General features: G+C 40.4%; 1 protein-coding gene across 4 annotated transcripts in view; it reads left to right on the forward strand.

The window, feature by feature from the left end:
- Positions 1-17,519, forward strand: part of ADAM12 (ADAM metallopeptidase domain 12) — a 353,132-nt gene extending 335,613 nt beyond the window's left edge. For 2 of the 4 annotated variants that reach the window (XM_073354060.1, XM_073354061.1), the window contains 5 exons: positions 1,088-1,223; positions 1,864-1,972; positions 2,458-2,640; positions 4,763-4,974; positions 13,657-13,781. In XM_073354060.1, the coding sequence (XP_073210161.1) occupies positions 1,088-1,223; positions 1,864-1,972; positions 2,458-2,640; positions 4,763-4,974; positions 13,657-13,708 (692 nt within the window). In that variant the 3' untranslated portion in view covers positions 13,709-13,781. Of the gene's footprint in view, positions 1-1,087; positions 1,224-1,863; positions 1,973-2,457; positions 2,641-4,762; positions 4,975-13,656; positions 13,788-16,745 lie in introns of those variants that run through there. The other 2 variants (XM_073354062.1, XM_073354063.1) reach the window with 2 other exon arrangements.
- Positions 17,520-20,416: the final 2,897 nt, after the last annotated feature.

Genomic DNA, 20,416 nt, shown 5'->3' on the forward strand with positions numbered 1-20,416 from the left:
GGTGTGTCTCATCACAAGCACATGATACCAGATTCTTACATTGCTTACTCCTTGATTTCCAAATTGAGATGTTGGCTTTGACGTATAAAGCTCTAAGGGCTTGAGACCTTCCCACCCCCCCTGTCATAATGCCACAGCTGCAGTTAGCAGAGAACCTTGAGCTGGAGCTCCCCATTAGTATAAAAGAGAGAGAGAGAGTGCGCGCTCCTGGCAGGGTTTTCTCCAGATTGGGTTGGATGGAATCTTTGATTAGATCATGTTCTGGTTTTGGAAGAGCAGAAGCTGCCAGCATTATTCATTATTGCATATTACTGTATTTAGAGCAAAGGCCGCCCATTATTCCAATCCATCTGTTGTTACTGAGCTCAAGGAGCATAACCATTGTCACAGCAGTTGCCAACCTGTAATGTAAAGGGCTGACATTTGGACTGTAAAATCCAGAGTAATGCAATCCAAATAACACTGTGAAGTGGGCCACTGGAATACAGTGAATCTGGTAAAGAAATTGCCATTCTGTAGTGTCTTAAATAAATACAACCACGAGTAGTCTTATTACTTCATTTGACCCTTAAATGGTAAGAATTATGTTTTTCCACCATAAGACAACTGATTTTTACACTTTCACTAATATCCATTTGAAGGGGAGAAACCTTTAGTAAATTGAGACACAACCATTTTGCTATCAGCTGTTGAGTTTTGAGTCATAATCTCAAATTGAAGCTAACAGAATATCAACGTTTTTAGTATCTGTATCACTGAGAGTGATATTTAATTGCCTCTTCCATCTTTTATTGCACCCTCTTTATTTTTTTTCCAGTTTTCTGCTTTGGATATTTATACAGTTGAGGAATGGACTGAGTCTATCAGCGTGTATTTAACCATTTTGGTTTTGGAGTTGACAGAAACAAATGATGTGAGAATTAAGTTCAAGCATAATCATAGCAGAAATAGTAATAAATTATTTACTAATTTCATTTTGTATGTTGCTAGAAAGTAGGCCTAGCCAGCAATATCCCGCTCTTGATATCACACAAATTTCATCATAACTGACCCCTACCAGAAGTAAAAAAAATGTGTTTTATTTCAGATAATAGAAGTTTAACCATAGGAATACTCGTAACCATTCTGTGCCTTATTGTTGCTGGTTTAATCATGTATCTCAAAAGGAAGACTTTGATTAGACTGCTATTTACAAATAAAAAGACAACAATAGAGAAACTAAGGTATGATGATTTTCCTTAACTACTCACTCATTTTTATAAACTTCAGTAGAAATTGACTGTACTCATTCCATTTCTCAATACTTGTGATGTGTATATGAGACATTGAGTCAAGTTTACTAAAAGTTCATTCATTCATTAATTGAGTTTTTCAGAAATGTTCTTTCTTCACTTCAACTTCATTGACGTCAGTAAATAAAATGGGGTTTGACCATATGCCTTTTTATTATGCTTTCCATGATCAGCAATTAAAAAGTAAAGGAAACTTTGCCTTGATTTTTGGATTGCTTGAAATATTTTCATTATCTGGTTTGGCCTTTTATCTAAACTCAGTCAAGTGAGCTAAAACTTCCGTATCTGAGGTCATTACTACTTAAATGTTAGACTCATTAGAACAGTCTCTTGGGAGCTATAAAGCTGCATTTCCACAGATTGCAAGAGCTAATTTAACAGACTAGTGGCTTCAAAAAAATCTATATTTTTATTCTTGCAAGATTTTTAGAAAATTTTTACATTTCCTTGTTTTCCATAGAGAGAAAAAATAAGAAAGCCCTTTCAAAGTGTTATTCTGAGAAAGATACTGTGAAAAAAGTAAAGTTGTAAGAACAAAGTTGCATTCAATAAGTGTATACTTGTATTGCAGGTCTGTGAGTCCAGCAAGGCCTTCCAGTTCATTTGAGCCTAACCATGTTCATACCACAACTCTCAGTAAAAATCTAGTCATAAAGCCACAAAATTTAAACATACATCAGGTGGGTTATTAAACAGTCAAAATATCATTACTAGAATTTTATATACATTTCCTGTATGTTTGAAGTAATTATGACACTTAATGATAATAAGCATTAAAATTATATAAAACTATGAACAAGTTAAACAAGAGCAGAAAAGGTGGGCCCAAAATGCACTTTGGCTTCCAAGTTCCAAACAGATGGAGACTTCAAACGTTGAAAGGAAATATAATTAGTCTCTGGGATACAGCCAGCCATCTCAGACAGAAGCGCTACCTTCTGAACAGCCAAGGACTAGTATTTGAATAGGCTTCTGGAAGTTGTTAATTGTTTGTTCTCTGGCTACAGAAAAGGAGTTTAGGGGTACGGTAAAGCAGGGAGGGAAAGAAGGGGAAAGCAAGTGCAGAACAAGGAAGATTACAGTGTTTCAAACAATATTGTTTGTATCCATAATATTCATTGGGAATTTTTAAAATTACAAATGTTATTATTTTATGGCTCTATAGAGAGATGGTACGAGAAGATTGCTACCATATCAGACTACTGATATCAGTAACCCTGTAAAGACATCTGATGTGCTGAGGTTAAAAACACCCCAGCGAGTCCTACCACCCCTTCATCAGCTATCCTGTCATCAGACTGTACCTGCACGACCACTGCCAGCTAACCCAGCTCTTAGGCTTGCTCAGGTAAAGCTACATTTTCTTTTTTTCTGGTATTTACAGATAGTGATGTCAGGCTACAGACTGCAGTATGAATAACGGCATATAATCAATCAGAATAAAATGTTTTATCACTTTTCATATATGGCTTCTCCCACAGCATTTCCTGTGTCATTGATTGTGTAGTGAGTGGATAGCCAGACAGCAGTCATTATGGCTTCACTCCTGAGCTTGTGTAAAGTGGTGTAGCTCCAATTAAGTAAATGGAGCTGTTCTGATTATTCTGAATGAGGATTTGGCCTTAACTATTCCTTGTACTTCAGCCAATTAAAAGACCAACTTAGAACATGGTTGCAATATATAGTACAGGTGGGAACTTTACCATGGAACCTTTCTGTAACTGGTATTTTCCAGTTTAGCATACTTGTCAACACTAAAATTTGCAGTGGAGTTTTCCTCTGTGTTGTAACTGGTTTCCCTTTCTTGGTTATATGTGTTGATGAAAGGGACTTTAAACAAGGGAATGTTGGCCAAGTGACCATCATTATTGCTGCTCCTTCCTATAAGTAAAGATCCTTTTTATCATTAATCATGTGAGAGGAGATCATCTTGTGGCTGAAGTGCAAGACTGAGAATCAAAGGTACCTCTTCTCTGCAGAGTTAATTTGCATGACCACCATCCAGGTTAGCCTAGCCTGGGTGTGTGCAGCCGCACTGCAAATCTCCAGATGAATTACTGTGTGCTCCCTGGCGCTGTACTCACCTATATGTAGTGTGACAACTTCTCAGGACATATCCTTTGATAGTTCTTTGTACTGAGGTTAACTGAACCACTCTGATTCTTTCCTGGTGAATTCTGGAAGAATTTTTCTGTCCTTCTGCACTGATACACAAGGAATTGTGGGAAGGCACTGGAAAAGTGTCAGCACTCAAGTGATTTAGCCTTTGTCCTAACTGCAAAGTGGGCAGGTTACTAGCCCGAGTGAAAGCTTCACTTGAGTTTTAGCCTGCAGCCCCAGATAAGCCAGTTAGCTCAGGCTGAAGCACCACAAAACTTAAATGATACAAAGTTTTGTATGTGAACAGAAAGGGAACAAGGGCAACACCTGAGTAAGATCCTGATTTAACTCTGCAATGAAGACATACCACAAGAGATGGCGACAGTGGTCACAGCCCTCTGCTTGCTTCTGACCCCACTGAGCATGTGTGTCAACATGGAGAAATCCGTGCTCCTCCCAATGCAGACAATCCACTTCCTTGGAGTGCGCCTAGACTTCCTTCCGACATACTGCTTTGCCACCTTCCTGGCCCTCATGAAGATCTTGCGCTGCAACCAATGCACAATGGTGGGCGGTTGTCTCTGCCTCCTCAACCACATGGTGGCCTACACCTATGTGACGTCGCACACGTGTCTCCATATATGCTGCCTACAACTGTGGCTCATCTCTGTCTACAGGCTCCATTAAGACCACCTGGAGTCAGCCTTGACCATTCCCATTGTGATGGGTTGGATCACAGAAACCCCCTTGGGACTGCCACCTGATATGCTGAGACTACCTCTGAGCCAGTTTTACCTGGCAGCTTGGGACTGCAGAACCCTGACTGATTGTGCCAGACACACTAGCCTGCTAAAACACAGACCCAGGTCTGAACCACATCCCCCAAAAGCTGCAGGCTTAACTGAAAACAGCTTAAGAAGTGCTCCTGTCTCCAGCACTCAGATACCCAACTCCCAATGGGGTCCAAACCCCAAATAAATCCATTTTACCCTGTATAAAGTTTATACAGGGTAAAGTCATAAATTGTTTGCCCTCAAAAACACTGATAGAAAGGTATGCACAGCTGTTTGCCTCCCCCCCCCCCCCGGTATTAATACATACTGTGGGTTAATTAATAAGTAAAAAAGTGATTTTATTAAATACAAAAAGTAGGATTTAAGTGGTTCCAAGTAATAACAGACAGAACAAAGTGAATTACCAAGCAAAATAAAATAAAACATGTAAGTCTAAGCCTACTACAGTAAGAAAGTGATTATAGATGAGATCTCACCCTCAGAGATGTTCCAGTAAGCTTCTTTTACAGACTAGTCTCCTTCTAGTCTGGGTCCAGCTATCACTCACACCCCTGTGGTTACTGTCCTTTGTTCCAGTTTCTTTCAGGTATCCTTTGTGGGTGGAGAGGCCTCTTGAGCCAGCTGAAGACAAAATGGAGGGGTGTCCCAGGACTTTATATAGTTTCACTCTTGTGGGTGGAAAACCCTCTCTCCCCCTGTGTAGAATCCCAGCTACAAGATGGAGTCTTGGAGTCACATGGGCAGGGACATTCCCAGGAAAGCTCAGATGTGGATTGGTGTCTATCAAGGTCCCTTGTTCACCAAGTACTTCCATTTACTTGAATAAACCCTTCACACTATGTTGATCAAATCTGCCTTAGGTGCCTTCTACAGCAAACATTTTAAATACAAGCATAGAGCCAACACTCATAACTTCAGATATAAAAATGATACATGCATACTAATAGGATGAATACATGCAGTAGAACATAACCTTTGCAAAGATATGTTACATGGCATATCTAGCGTAAAACATATTCCAGTTATGTCATATTTACATTCATAAGCATATTTCTATAAAGCATTATGGGGTGCAACATCACAACTATCTGGGTCTGTGCATCACTCACTTGGTGGACCGATCCTACCCAGGTGCTTGGAGGCACTCCTTTTGCCACCCTCACCCTGGATGCCGCCTTCGCAGGGTGGGGCACATATTTGGGGGGGGGGCTGCAATGCACAGGGGAGGTTGACTGCCAGGGAAGCGCATGTGCACATCAACACACTGGAGTTGCATGCAGTCCTCCAGGTTTGCCACGTGTTCTTGCCTCTTCTCCGCGACCGACACATTCAGATCTTCTCAGACACCACCACCACCATGGCAAACAGACAGGGTAGCACCAGATTCCTGTCACTTTGCATGGAGGCTGTCCACCTCTGGAACTGTTGTCTCTGCCACAACATTGTGTCCCATGAGGCGTGACTCCTGGGGACACAGAACTCCCAGGTGGATGCACTAAGCAGAACTTGGTACCTCAACCACAAGTGGGAGCGCCAGAACCCTATGCTCTGCACCCATGTGCTAGGTCTGGGGCACCCCCCTCTGGGATCTCTTTGCAAGTTCCCCCTCTAATTCTCCAGGGAGGGCCAGGGGTCAGGACTCCAAGGTGACACCCTCCTTCTTCCATAGCATAGCAACCTTCTGTACTCTTTTCCCCCATTCCCTCCACAGGACCTACCAAGATCTGGCCAGGGTCATCCTGATAGCCCTGTGCTGGCCCCAGCAGTTCTGATTTCCCGAGCTATTCAGCTGTGAGCCTGCCCACTGATCAACCTCCCCAACAGGCTGGACCTTCTCACACAGGACCACCATAGGGTTTGCCAACCCGGGCCTGTTCCAACTGACGGTCTGATTTTTGGATGGGGCTAATGCACAGACAGTGCCTGTTCATCACCCGTCTGCCGTATGCTTATACGCAGTAGGCAGGAATCTATGAGGGCATGCTATACCACAAAATGTAAGTTCTTCACCTCCTGGGTGCACCACCGGGACCTCCCCTCCACTGTCTCTGTATTCATCATCCTAGACTATCTCCTGGAGCTCAAGAACTCAGGCCTCACACTCAGCTCAGTCCGCATCCAGCTTGTGGCACTCAGCACCTTCCTCCCTCCCTCCCAGGGATGGCTGGTCAATATATTTACCCATCTTACTACTACCTGGTTTCTGAGAGGCCTAACAAACTGCTTCCCACCAGTCCTTACCCCTACTCCCTCCTGGTACCTCAACCTTATGTTGTCTGCCTGAGCTCACCCAGCCTCCATTCAAACCCCTGACCACATGCACCCTGGCCCATCTATTCATGAAAGTCCTCTTCCTGGTGGCCATCACCTCTGCCTGGAGGGTCAGCAAACTAGCAGCCATGGTGGCTGACCCGCTCTCTTCTCCCCCCATCCCCAATACAGTTTTCCATAAAGAGAAAGTCTCCTTACGCCTTCATCCTAAGTTCCAACCACAGGTCGTCTCCAAGTTTTCACTCAACCAATCTATCCATCTCCCAGTCTTCCATCCTAAACAGCACGCCACTCCCGTGGACAGGATACTGCACTCCGTGGACATCTGCAGGGCACTGGCCTTCTACTGGGATAGGACTCGCGCCTGTCACGCCTCCCCACACCTCTTTGTAGGCATTGTGCAGGGGTGGGCAAACTTTTTGGCCTGAGGGCCATATGAGGTTTCTGAAATTATATGGAGGGCCAGTTAGGGGAGGCTGTGCCTCCCCAAACAGCCAGGCATGGCCAGGCCCCCGGCCCCTATCCGACCCCCCCTGCGTCTCACCCCCGAAACCCCCCCCCGGGACTCCTGGCCAATCCAACCCCCCCATTCCCTGTCCCCTGACCACCACCCCCGGACCCTCCGCCCCTGACTGCCCCCCCACTGCCACATCCAATCCAGCCCCTCAATCCTGACTGCCCCATCCAACCACCCCTTCTCCCTGACTGCCCCCCGCCATCCCATCCAACCCCGCTCTCCTGCCTGACTGCCCCCCTGGGATCCCTGCCCCCATTCAACCCCCCTGTTCACTGCCCTCTGACTGCCCCGACCCCTATCCACAACCCTGCCCCTGCCCACCACCATGAATTCCCCTGTCCTCTATCCAACCCTCCCTGCTCCCTTATCCTGCTGCCTCTAGCACTGGTGGTGCTACAGCCATGCCGCCCAGAGCACCAGGACAGGCAGCCGCACCACCCAGCTGGAGCCCGCCACGCTACCGCACAGCACAGAGCACCGGGTCAGGGCATGGCTCTGCAGCTGCACTACCTGGCAAGACCTCACAGCCCCGCCACGCAGAGCATTGTGCCGGCGGGGCAGGGAGCTGAGGCTGCAGGGGAGGGAGAACAGAGTGGGAGGGGCCAGGGGCTGGACTCCTGGGCCAGGAGCTCAGGGGCCTTGCAGGAGGGTCCCGCGGTCCGGAGGTGGCCCGTGGGTCATAGTTTGCCCACCTCTGGCACAGTGGGATGGTTGAGAGGGCAAACCCTCTCAGCGTATGTCCAATTGGATCTCTAAGTGCATTACAGAATGCTATACACACTCCAAAGCAACGCCACCTGGCAGAATCATGGCACACTTCATGCAGGCACATGCGACTATCTCTGCCTCCCTGGCAGATGTCCCTTGGCATGAGATCTGCCATGCGGCAACGTGGTGCTCTGTCCACACTTTCACAGCACACTATGCCGTTGACTAGTAGGCGGCCGCAGAACCCAATATAAGACACGCTGTCCTACAGCAGGTTTTCTCCATTATGTCCTCACACCCACCTCCAAGCTGATCATTACTCCATACTCATCCACATTTGGAATACATATAGGTACCATCACCTGAAGAAGAGGAGGAGGTTACTTACCAGTAACTGGAGGTTCTTCAAGGTGTGTGGTCCCTATTTGTATTCCAGTACCTGCCCACCGTCCCCTCTGCTGCGGAGACTCTATGCTGCGGTAAGAGGGAGACTGAGGGTGTGTCACCCCACACAGCCTCTTATAACCTCACACAGCGCATGTGGCGTCATAAGGAGACCATGCGGGTCAACAGACACTGCTGGTGAAAAAGCTTCCAACTCAGGCACATGGCACGCCTGTGCACCAGTGTTTGGAATACAAATAGGGACCACATATCTCAAAGAACCTCCAGTTACTGGTCAGTAACCTCTTCTTCTAAATGTTTGTCAAGTGTAATAGTTAAAAGTCTGTGTCCAATACAAAATTTTATTTTGTACAGAAGTCTTCATGAAACAGTTTGATTATCCATAAGTTAGATCTTCAGCTGATGTAAATCAGCATAAAGTTATAGCACTTAGTGGATCCAGTCCATAATTTAGGTTAAGTTCATGTATGTTTTTCCTGGTTATTCTGTAATCAGTTGCATGCTATTGCTGTTTTGCCACACCACAATCTCATCTAAATCAACTTGTTATAGGATGTCCTTACTGTAGGACAGTGGTTCTCAAATGTTTGTATTGGTAATCCCTTTCACACAGCAAGACTCTGAGCAAGTATAATTTATTTAATTATAAATTAAAAACACATTTTAAATGCTGGAGGCAAAGTGGGGCTTGGGGGTGGGGTGGAGGCTGACAGCTCACAACCCACTGATGGGTCCCGACTGCCAGTCTGAGAACCCCTGCTGTAGGATATAGTTGGTAAGGCACCAGACCTGTACTTACTGTCTGCATGTTCTGCCACAGTCATCTCAAACTGGGTTTACAGTCAGCTCCCGGATACAGAATCCATTGAAGCACCTTCTTCAAGGCCCCTCTTTCTCACATTGCATTTTAGATTAGAAAACTCTTCCATAAGCATACCAAAAGAGCTTTGGTCAGAACATACCAAAGGAGCAAATTAGAGTTGATATGCATTGTTTATAGCTGCCTAATATATAAGAAATACACTTTTTTCCCCTCCTAAGCACAGCTGTAACAAGAGCTAGTGCCATTATTGAAAACAGCCCTTTCTCCAAATATAGATGAAAACCCGACATGCTGAACTCGACTCCAGGTTACTGATATAAAACTGGAGAAATAAATCTGTCCATAAACACTTTTAGCTGAGGCTCTGTAGTGGGGGAAACAGGGTCAGGGAAAGGGCCTTATTAGCAGAGATAACCTGAGCAGAGAAGCACCACCTTTTCAGTACTGAGGGCCATACTAGCAAGTTGCCAGGAGCTCTAGGGTTACAACTAATTTCCATGTTCATTTCCATAAATTGACATGGCTTGTGTCAATTTGTATTCCCTGTGATACGCTGAGAATATGAAACACAGCTGTAAAGATGCATCTTTTTTGTTTTCTGTTCTCTCAAACATGCATTTCGCTCCTTCTGAGGGCCACTGTTTTCGTATTGCATTTTCTCCCAGTTAGGTGATTTCTTCTTCGGCCTCTCTCTCCTATCACATCACTGTTTTCCAGTCCATTCTTTGTCACCTCATCCTCTGTAACTCCCTCCTTCAATCATCTGCCTCTACCGCCAGTCTCACCTTTTTCCTGTGCCCCTCCTTGCGCTCCTCATTTTTCTCCTCTTCTCCATTCTGTTTTCCCAACTGCCATAATTACCACCCCCTGCCCGTCCCCATTTTTCCTTTGTCCATCTACTTCATTGCACGCTGCTAATACCATGCTTGTCTCCCTGTGGAAGATATTCCAGAATGACAGAGGGTGTGAATTTCAAGTGAAATAGCTATTCCCAAATAGCTCCTAATGTGCATGTTCCTTCCAGTGCAGCTCCCTCCACTTTCAAATTTTCCCATTAAGCTCTATCTCAGGGATGGGCAAACTACAGCCCGCGGGCTGGATCCGGCCCCTCAGGACCCCCAAAAAGACACTTCAGTGGAATGGCTATTCTTGAATAATTTCCCCATGGAGGCAAGTCCAAATGCTAATGATCTGTAACCAAGGTGCTGACGCTTCCTTGTTCTGTGCCTCTCAGCTACACAGTAAGCAGTTCCATTTCCTACTAATGGGCTTGGGGAAAGGAAGGTGCTACTAGCAGAGAGCCATGGGAGAGAAGCTATGAAATAGTAGCTATCTACCATTTAGGATAGGTAAAATGGAGAAAGTAACATTCCTGCACTTTGTTGATCTTGTCTGTAAGATCTTCAGACCAGGGCCTATTTTTTTTTTTTAGCGTGCCTACTCCATTCAGGTCCCCATCTTCATCGTGGGCATCTAGATAGTGCCATAATACAAATAAATAAGAGTAAAAGAATTTTCATTAAGGCCTGATCCTGCAAACACAAGTGAATAAGTAACTTTACTTGTTACTTTACTTTGAGTTAGAATGCTCATCTGAGTAAAGCTACTCACATGCCTAAGTAAATACTTGCAGAAGCAGGTCACTTTCATATTATTGTAGGCAGTCAATGGAACAAAGGTTTTATGATGCAAGAAGACTTATTTCCTTCTAATTTCTTGCCATCGCTGTAATACTGATTTTTATTTATTTGGTCATTAACTCTTTGGCAAAGAAAGACCAACTGCAACCAAATATGATATAATAAAATTGCACAGAATCTCTCATGTGCCAACCATATTGAAAGGTGGTTTAAAAAAAACACCAAAACACCACCATCATTACGTTAGGGAACATAAAATATTTCAGTAAGAAGCAATTCTACATAGATGCATACATGCAAGTTTTATTCCTCAAGAAATCTAGCACATCTGGTTTCTTGGAATAGAAAGGCTGCTTCTCTCTTGCAGATTTCAGGTTGTCCATTTTATATCCACTGAAAATTACCAAATTTTGAACAATTTCATTTGCTAGTATCTATAATTGACTTCATAAGCATCATCATTATATTCCCATCACATAGAAAGATATTTACAAGAAATTGCTGTTTTTTCTCCACCATGGCTGATTACTTCATTACTATTTGCAATATCCCTCATATTTTCCTTGTATGAAGTCTATTCTATACACACAAAACAGCACTGATAAGAAAAATGTTTATTCCTTTATTTTAAAGGAGGAAGTTGATAAGAGCTCAAAATTCTTTTGGATGATGGGCAAGATTGACTTTTATGGAGTCAGAGATTGGCTACTATGATAAGTTAAAATAAACAGAAAAAGAATTTTATTTCATGTTGCCATTCCCCACTTACACACAGCATTAGTACAAGTTATGCAGTGACTGCAAGCAAGGAGAGGAGGGACACAAAACTCTAGTTTTAAAAATTGAAACTGTTCTAAACTTGAGCTGACTGAATCCAAAGTTTACCTAAAGTCCAGCTTTTTACTTCTTTGTGATCAGCAGATTTAGTAGTGGTCATTCCCCATTTCCCTTTGAAAGTGTAATGCTTATGTTGAAAATGAGATGCTTAAACAGATACCTCTTTCTGAAAGAGTAATTAATGTACTTAGTTGTTCTTTGTCAAATCGCTCATTGTTTTCCTACTTATAGTACCCCTTTAAGCTGCTCTTTTTCTTTTTCATCAACTGCACCTTTATTCCGCCCTAATTTTTAGTAGTGGGGAGTTAGATGATGTAACTTTCAGATTCTTTAAATAAAGAATTTGGGGGATTTTGAAGAGGAAGGATGGCCTTTTGGTTAAGAAGAGCCGAGTCCATTTTCTGACTCAAAAATGTCCTGTGACACCTTGAACAACTCATTTAATCTATCTGTAAATTGGGGAGATGCACACATAAATTCATTATTTGGCAGATGCTCAGATGCTCACTAATGAGGTCGATAGTCACATAGCTATTTTTAACACGCGTTAATTTTTCTAGATTAAACAAACATTTAGTGAATTAGTTTGTACAGTTGAAGCCTAGATTGCACAGATCCATTAAGTTTCCATTAACTAAAAATCATTGTTGGAAGTTTCAGATTCTGGAATAACTCTTGAAATTTGGTGTTCAGAAACCTTTTTTTGCTGAGCTGCACACATGCCAAATTGCAAACAATATTAAATGGTGGTAGTTTTTTGGATCACAAACTGATCAACAAAACATCCTTCTCTCTAAGACCAGTGAAACAATGTTACCATGTTTGCAGCAGTTTGAGGACCACACAGTAATGACATTAATTCATGCCTTGCAGCAAGATTAATATTGTTCTCCACTAATGAACTACTTAATTCCTCAGTTCTTTTGGCTGAAATAAATTGCAGCTGCATTTATAACAATTCCATGAATGCTCACCAGTCAAACTGGAATCAGACAGGTTGATTCTAGGGTCATCCAAAATTTGCATTTTGAAGTCATTTCCACTCTTGTCATCTCCTGCAGGAAACCTTGTATGTGTTTACTAATTGTAAATTAACCAGGCCAAAAACACTGCCCGAGGAAACAATGGATGATGGAAACTCATTCTGGAGACCTGGATGTGCTATTGGAATGCAGCTGCATCTAGATTTGCAGAGGGAGAGGGTTGTAAGAAAATAAAAGTTGAGCTTGCGCTTTTTTTTTTGCTCCTTGTAATGTATAAAGATGACCTGAAAGGGTTTCTTTAGATAACTAAAAATTGTTTGCTTTTTTAAATATTTTAAAAATGGTAGAAATTCAGACCCTGAAAGACACTAACTAGTGAAATTATGACATCACATGAGTTAAACAAATTAAAATTGAGCAACTGAAAAAGGAGGGGATGTTTACTCTAGTTGTTTAAAACTGTTTGTTTTGTTTAGTTTTACATTAACACCTGCTAACTTTCAATGATTAATTAAAATTTTGGACAAAAGATGTCTTTTTAACACCACTGCTTCTTCAATAAAGGAGTGAAGTCACAATACACATGCAATGAGACCCATCAGAGGTTCTCCCACAAAGGTAGTGAAGATCAGATTTGTTATTCACAATATTTCTAAAATAAAAACAAAGAGAAGGAAAGAGACTAAAAAGAAATCCTTTGCAGCCCTCTTTATATATCATAAGACAATAAAAAATAGTAGAAGTTCATTTATTTAAAAAAAACCATACTTTACAGATCAACCTTATAAACATATGTGGACACAATGGACTAAATTCATCCTTGATCTAATTGCATTCTTGTTACCCACCCTCCTTTGATTTGCTACTTTCTTTTGTATGGCCTGAGCATAATTGAGGGCAGAATATGTCCCACAGTCCAAAACATGAATTATGGAATTACCACATTTGCAGTAGGAAAGTTAAGAGTGAGTTTTATCTAAAAAGGTCGTTTGGTCTAAGTACACCATAGTTCTGAAAATATGCAATATAAAAGATTTGAAAAACTTACATCAATTACATCTGAAGTGTAAAAATTACATTCTGTAATTTGGACATTGTGTGATATGCTGTAGGCTTAAAATGCACCTCTCCGATGAGCATTTAAAAAAATAAAACGACAACAAACCTTAGTGTTCCATGTGTTCTATCTACTGCATATAAAATAGTCTAAAGCAACTCCATTTAAAATTTATGTTTATTTTTTCATTTTGTTTACAAAGATTACATGGTCTGATATCTTTTTATAGGAAACTCTCAAACCAAACCCTCCTCAAAAGCCTTTGCCAGCAAATCCTCTGAACAAAACCGCTCGGCTTAACAATGCCTCCAGCCCAATACTTGGACATCAGAAACTTGTGCCTCACATTACTCCTGTAAGGTTAGTTTTGCTAATCAAAATGTTTTTATAACCTGTAGCAAATTCTTTACTGGAACTTGTAGACTCTCCCTTACTTGGAGCTGACTTACCATATTTTTGGAAAAACCACCATCCTCTCCATTTAAATGATCTGTCATCATATAAGGTTCCCTGCACCTCCTTTACCTAGATAAATATATTAGCATTGTGTTTGTATCTTACTCGGTAGTAAACAAGTATATCACAGAGGAGATCAAAAATGAAGACATCTATTATATAGCAGTGAGATATTATACCATAGTAAGTTATATTCTAACTGCACATAAAATACCATTGTATAGCACCTTTATTTATTACCAAGATACATAGCAATCATTTTCTCTCTGTTTACCAAATATGTGAAAGATAGGGCCAGATTCTCAGCTACTATAAATAAATGTAGCTCATTTTTTTTTTCAATGGAGGTATGCCATTTTATCCCAGCTCAGGATCTGTCTTTAAACATCTAATTCAATTTATTTTTTAAACTCTTATGTAATGGTAATTTCATATTGTACATTACTCAGACTCTAAGGTCAGAAGGGACCATTATGATCATCTAGTCTGACCTCCTGCACAATGCAGGCCACAGAATCTCACCCACCCACTCCTGCAATAAACCTCTCACCTATGTCTGAGCTATTGAAGTCCTCAAATCATGGTTTAAAGACTTCAAGGTACAGAGAATCCTCCAGCAATTGACCCGGGCCCCATGCTACAGAGGAAGGTGAAAAACCCCCAGGGCCTCTTCCAATCTGCCCTGGAGAAAAATGCCTTCCCGACCCCAAATATGGCGATCAGCTGAACCCTGAGCATATGGGCAAGATTCACCAGCCAGATACCCAGGAAAGAATTCTCTGTAGTAACTCAGATCGCACCCCATCTAACATCCCATCGCAGGACATTAAATATTCATGGTAAATAGGCCCAAAGATCAATTAATTGCCAAAATCATGTTATCCTATCATACCATCTCCTCCATAAACTTATCGAGTTTAATCTTGAAGCCATATAGGTCTTTTGCCCCCACTGCTTCCTATTGTGATCATCTAGTCTGACCGCCTGCAAGGAATGATGAAGAAAGACTGTGGCAAGGAGCACAAGAAAAAGATAGAGAGCCTTACTCTACAGCCCTCAAAGGCAAAACTCATGCAAGAGCTATTTGATCTTATATAATGTATGAAAGACCACATGCAATAACTTTGCACATTGAGATGATATTCTTCTGGATCAACAATGCTTTATTGGCAGGCACCTCCTATAAGGAAGCATGCCATTATTTTATAGTTTCAGCATTACCAGAAAGTAATGTAGTTGGCAGTGGTTCAGAAATTTAGTGTCACAAAGGATGCGAGGATTTCATTACATTACTTGGGAAGAATTCCTGGTGAATAAAACAGAATAAAACTAAAAACATACAAGCAAATAAGTTCAAACAGGCATAGCAAAGATTTGCAGTAAAATCATCCATACTGTAGATACAGAAAACTGTTTTGAAGCTTCAGTGCTTTGCTTTGTGGTTTCTGTGTCAACACACGATTTAAGCTGTGCCCATTAAAAAAAAGCAAATACAGTTTTTCTTTCAAAATCAGGGCATTGCAGTTACTTTTCATTAGGAAAACTGTGTGGCAAGATAAGTGTTTGTTTTTACACACCCCTGCCTCCCGCCAAAAAAGTGAACAAACAAGCAGATAGTGATGTTGCAGCACAAACTGAGATTGTGAAAATTTTTCAGTAGCACAAGAGAGATGTCTCTTACAGCAGCTGCTTCGAAAGAATCCAGTAGCTAGCCTTTTTAGACAGCACAGTACTGCTGCAGACAACTAGAACTGGGGATGATAGCATTGCCACCCTTTTGAAAGATGATAGCAATTTAACAGAGACTCATATTTGATAGAAAGGTGGGGGTTTTTTTAACTAGTGTAGCCCTGTATATTGGAAATGTACACTGAGAATCTTCATTATATTCCTCCCTGAGCCATCTGAACCCCATACCTCCTCCACACACAAACATTTAATCCTTTTAGGTGGTATTTTAAAGGGTACCTCTTAGACCTTATCTTCACTAGGAAGTTTTATCACCCTTTATCTAGAAATTCTCACCCATGTTAACACCAGTTCATCTCCACCAATGGTAGCACCAGTGGGGGATCTAGTATAAATAAGGCTCCATTAACTTCCAAATTTCCATTTTATTATTGTATCATCTAACCCTAAAGTTTAAATCTTCTACGCTTTAAAAAAAAAAAGTCTCAAAGAAATAAAAATAATGGCGTTGGAAGTACATAGCAGTTCTACCCTGAGGCACCTAGTGTGATGCTCAGCTCAGAAAACTGAAAAATAAAACCAAAATAACATTTTACTTTCCTAATAATTCTGTATGTTATGCATAGCTCTTAACTTACCAGTATTACTCTTCCACGTGGAAGATCCATGGGAGGGAGAGAGGAGTTCTTCTAAGACCCTGTATTGCGTCCCGGTAAGATGCTCCTAAGAAGCAGTAACAGTACTTCAAAGTGGCATCTTTGAACTGGTAGCTACAGTACAGGACTAAGAAGCATTTTTTAAAAGTGTCCTAAATTAAGTGACCCCATAGGGAGATAAGGAAGGTTAGAACACACACGTAAAACTTAAACCTAGTTCTGCCACTGGTCAGAGGAAAATGTTTTAACAGCTGAAGGGACTTGTATGAGGGTCACACAAGGAATCTGCTTCTGTCATGAGAGCAAATCTGATGGTGGCTTCAAAAGAAGTTGGACGTCCTATCTTTTTCCAACATAAAAGTTCTGTGCTTCTTCTCCACAAAATGAAGATAAAATTGGTAAACCCCTTTATTGCTGAATGAATTAAGCTATACATCCTAATGCCAAAATTAAAAAACAGAAGAAGTTTAACAATTTTACATTTTCATTTATATATTTCTCATCTTTTTTTAAACAGACCTGCACCTAAACATCCACAAGTGCCCAGATCCAGCAACACTGCCTATGTGAAATGACAAGAAAATCTGACACCTTTCTGAAAAAAGTGAAGACAGAAGTTTGCACTATCTTTAAACTCCAACTAGAGTGGGTTTAAAAATATAACAATACTTAGAATTTTTAATGTTTAAAACACCATTATTTTTAAGAACTCTGAGCTACTGCTTTTGGTGCTGTGCTGTGCTATGGTGCTCGTGTACTTGCTCAGGTACTTGTAAATTATTAATTTATGATTAATATTTATTACAGTGCAGTGCACTGTAGTAGATATTTTTTTTACCATAGCTGAGTTTTCCTAGGAAGGAAGCCTTTTTTATAATATTTTAGTGAACTTGAAACATTCTGCTTTGTGTCTTATGTAGAGTGTTTAGGTTTGATCTATTCTTTATAGAGTATTGATACTCATGGATAAATCAATGAATAAACAACTCTAGTGATTTCAATGGTTTATAACAAACCTTTGAACGATTACATCAGGGTGAGCCATGTTTTCTGGAATCCAGTGAAATGCCCGATATCTGCACACAAATGTATACCATATCTGTTTAACCAAAATAACTGTTACTAGTTGTACTGTAATTTCAAGAGGCCTGGTATCACTGTTGGAAATTGTCAGGAAATCTGTACTTAAAGGGAGCATATTGGTTTTGGACAAATACTATATATCATAAAATTGTATTTTTAGCTCACGGTTTTATCAAACACAACACAATCATTCCATATCAATGCAGATTCAGGCCTTCCAATATAATTACATTTTTTGATGCTTTGGTAATTAGATACATTCAATATCATATAAGATAGTGACATCTTACTATGCAATACAGCTATACAGTCAAATACATTGAAAACACTAAGATGCTATATTTACAAATAATTGTTTTAAAAATAGATTATATGCATTTCTGCTGCCTCACTTCTGCTTATCAACTGTATTTTTCATATTTACTACTGTTTTGTATCTAACTTCTAAAATGTTATTGTCTTCTCTGATGGATTTTTTCCCCCTTTTTAATCTCCAAAATACTCATACTCCTGTGAACGAAGTGTTAAAAAGACATACTTTAGTATAAAGACATGATGTATCTGAAAACATGGACAGGATCTTCATATCTCTTGAGTACCATTCAGTGTAAAAAGAAAAGCTACTTTTGCCCTTCATCTGTATATCTAATCTTCATCAAAAAGCAGAGATCGGAAATCAATAGCTTTCTGATTTTATTTCTTAATTCACACGGCTGAAATTGTTAGAGGAATATTTTAACTCCCGCTTTAGTTCCCTCAAATCACCATGTGGTGGATCATCTCTTTTACAGTGATAAACAATCAAGCTACTACTGACCATTGCTCCACATGTGGGTTAAATTATATTAGGAAAATGGCCATTTTGCGGCAAAGGCTCAGTGACAGCTCCTCCCTACCTTTTCCACCACCCTGACCTAGCCCAACTAATGTTGTAAACACTTCCACTGTGAGCGTAGATGCAACAAATTCATTTTCAACACTGCTACAGGAAACTTGAGTGTGTGCGGTCCCTTCCACACTCTTTCTGTAACACTGCTAAAAATAGTTTGTTTCAGCTACACTATCAACAAACTTTTCTTTTCAATACAAGTTGAAAAAGACTAAGTGGGAGCCATTACTAACATTATTGTTAAAAATGGGTTAGTTTCCTGTTCATAGTTTTGGAGTCTTCAAGCAGAAAGAAATGTACAGAGGCCTTTGGTTCTCATTTCAGTGAGTGTAACTCTAACTTTTTTAGTCTCCACTGTATCAAGACAACAATATAGCAGCCAGATTTATGGATGTACTAGCTAGCTAAATCCACATTACTAACAAAACAAATAAACCAAAACAGAATCCTCCTTGAAGACATTTCAGTTCCTAAAACATGCATGTTTAATAAAATTACCAGTGCTTTAATTTATAAGACATTCTGAATAATGCGAACAAAATATTTATGATAAACATGGAGACATGGTGGCACTCTACTTTTTTTTTTTTATATTGGATTTGGCAAACACCAAAACCAGGTGCTGTTGTGGCTATTTAAACAACCTTTTTATGAATTTTGGATGGGAATTTTTGTTTTTAAAAGCCTCAATTCCTCAGTGGCATCTTGTTCTGTTGCCAGAATTAGGAAAATACATCACTTTTAAAACACACTAGGTTTCATATGGACACGTCATTCCTTTCATAGTCCTTTGTTAGGCTCCCATTGACTATACTGTGTCAAAATATTTCTGTATTTCTGATAACATTTAAAGACTATGTGTGAAACTCTGGCCACATGGAAGTCAATGGCAACACTCCCACTGACTTTAGTGGGGTTAGAATTTTACCTAAGGGTTAGCTTCTCAGCTGGTGCACATCAGAGCAACTTTGTTGACTTCAATGGAGCTGTAATAATTTACAGCATCTTGGGACCTGAACCCTCAGATTATACTGGAGGAAGTTTTCAGTATGATAAGCAGGGACTTAGTCCTAAAACTTCTATTAATATTAAAAGGACACAAAATCTTCTGTATCTTTTTCTTTGTGATAATACCCTTCTGAGGTAGGAAAGTATTCAATATTTTTGCATAGCTTTGCACATGTATTCTATGAAAGTGTTATAGTTTTAGAAAATCCCAACAACCACATCATTTGAAAGTAAATATTTTTTCTTCGTTACCCTTTTGCAAATATTAAACTTTCCCCATGTTTCTTATACAACAGAAGATAATATGGCTTTCCTGTCTATTTCCTTATTTATGTATTAGCTTCCCTGCATAATTGTGTGCAGTGATGGAAATACTGTTTAGTTGCTGCTTCAGACCCTGCAAAGGAAGCATGGCGAGTACTAAAAATTATAGCTGTAAGCCCGATAAAGGGGTTTTTGAGGGGATTGGGATTTTTTTGTTTTGTTTTTGCAACTCTTTCTTGATTTCTCAATGAAAAGGTTATACTTCACAGATTGTGAATGGGTCAAATTATGGGCCTATATAATAGTGGTCTCAAGAGCTGAGAGGCTAATTTTCCAGTGCCCGCAACTAAAATGTATAACTTAATTCTTTCTGAAAATAAGGTATTTCAAGACTAAGAAGCACCAGGAGACAAATTCTTCCTGGTGTAATTCCATGCAGATGCACCAAGGAGGATTTTTGGCTACTATATAAAAAACGATTCTTTGTCAAAATATATAAACAGAGTGAAGAGTGTACACTGCCTTATAATCTAAATTTCTTCAAGTTCACCATCACATGAACCACACAATCAACAAAATATAAGAAAATAATGGCTACTTACAGAGGGAACCCTTTTATGCCTATTGGGCATTGTGAAACAACAGACAATGGCCTTTAGTTTTAGTAACTGGCAAAATTTTGTGACAAGTGGCACACACTGTAAAAATCAAACTGCTGCAAGGAACCTAATCATTTGAACTGGTACTCTTTAGTGGTGCTAAGGCTTATTAGGTAGATACATGTATGATTCTTTAAGTCTACTTTTGTGAAAGATGTATTAGCAAGAACAGTTTAACATGATATAGAGGAATAGAAGTTGAATGACTGCTCTGAAAGTTTTTTAAACCAGATCAACTTCCCCTCATCATCATCAATGTGTTTAAACACAAAGGTGCACTTCTTA

Source organism: Lepidochelys kempii, chromosome 7 (genome assembly GCF_965140265.1).
Source record: "Lepidochelys kempii isolate rLepKem1 chromosome 7, rLepKem1.hap2, whole genome shotgun sequence".
Lineage (NCBI taxonomy): Eukaryota > Metazoa > Chordata > Testudines > Cheloniidae > Lepidochelys > Lepidochelys kempii.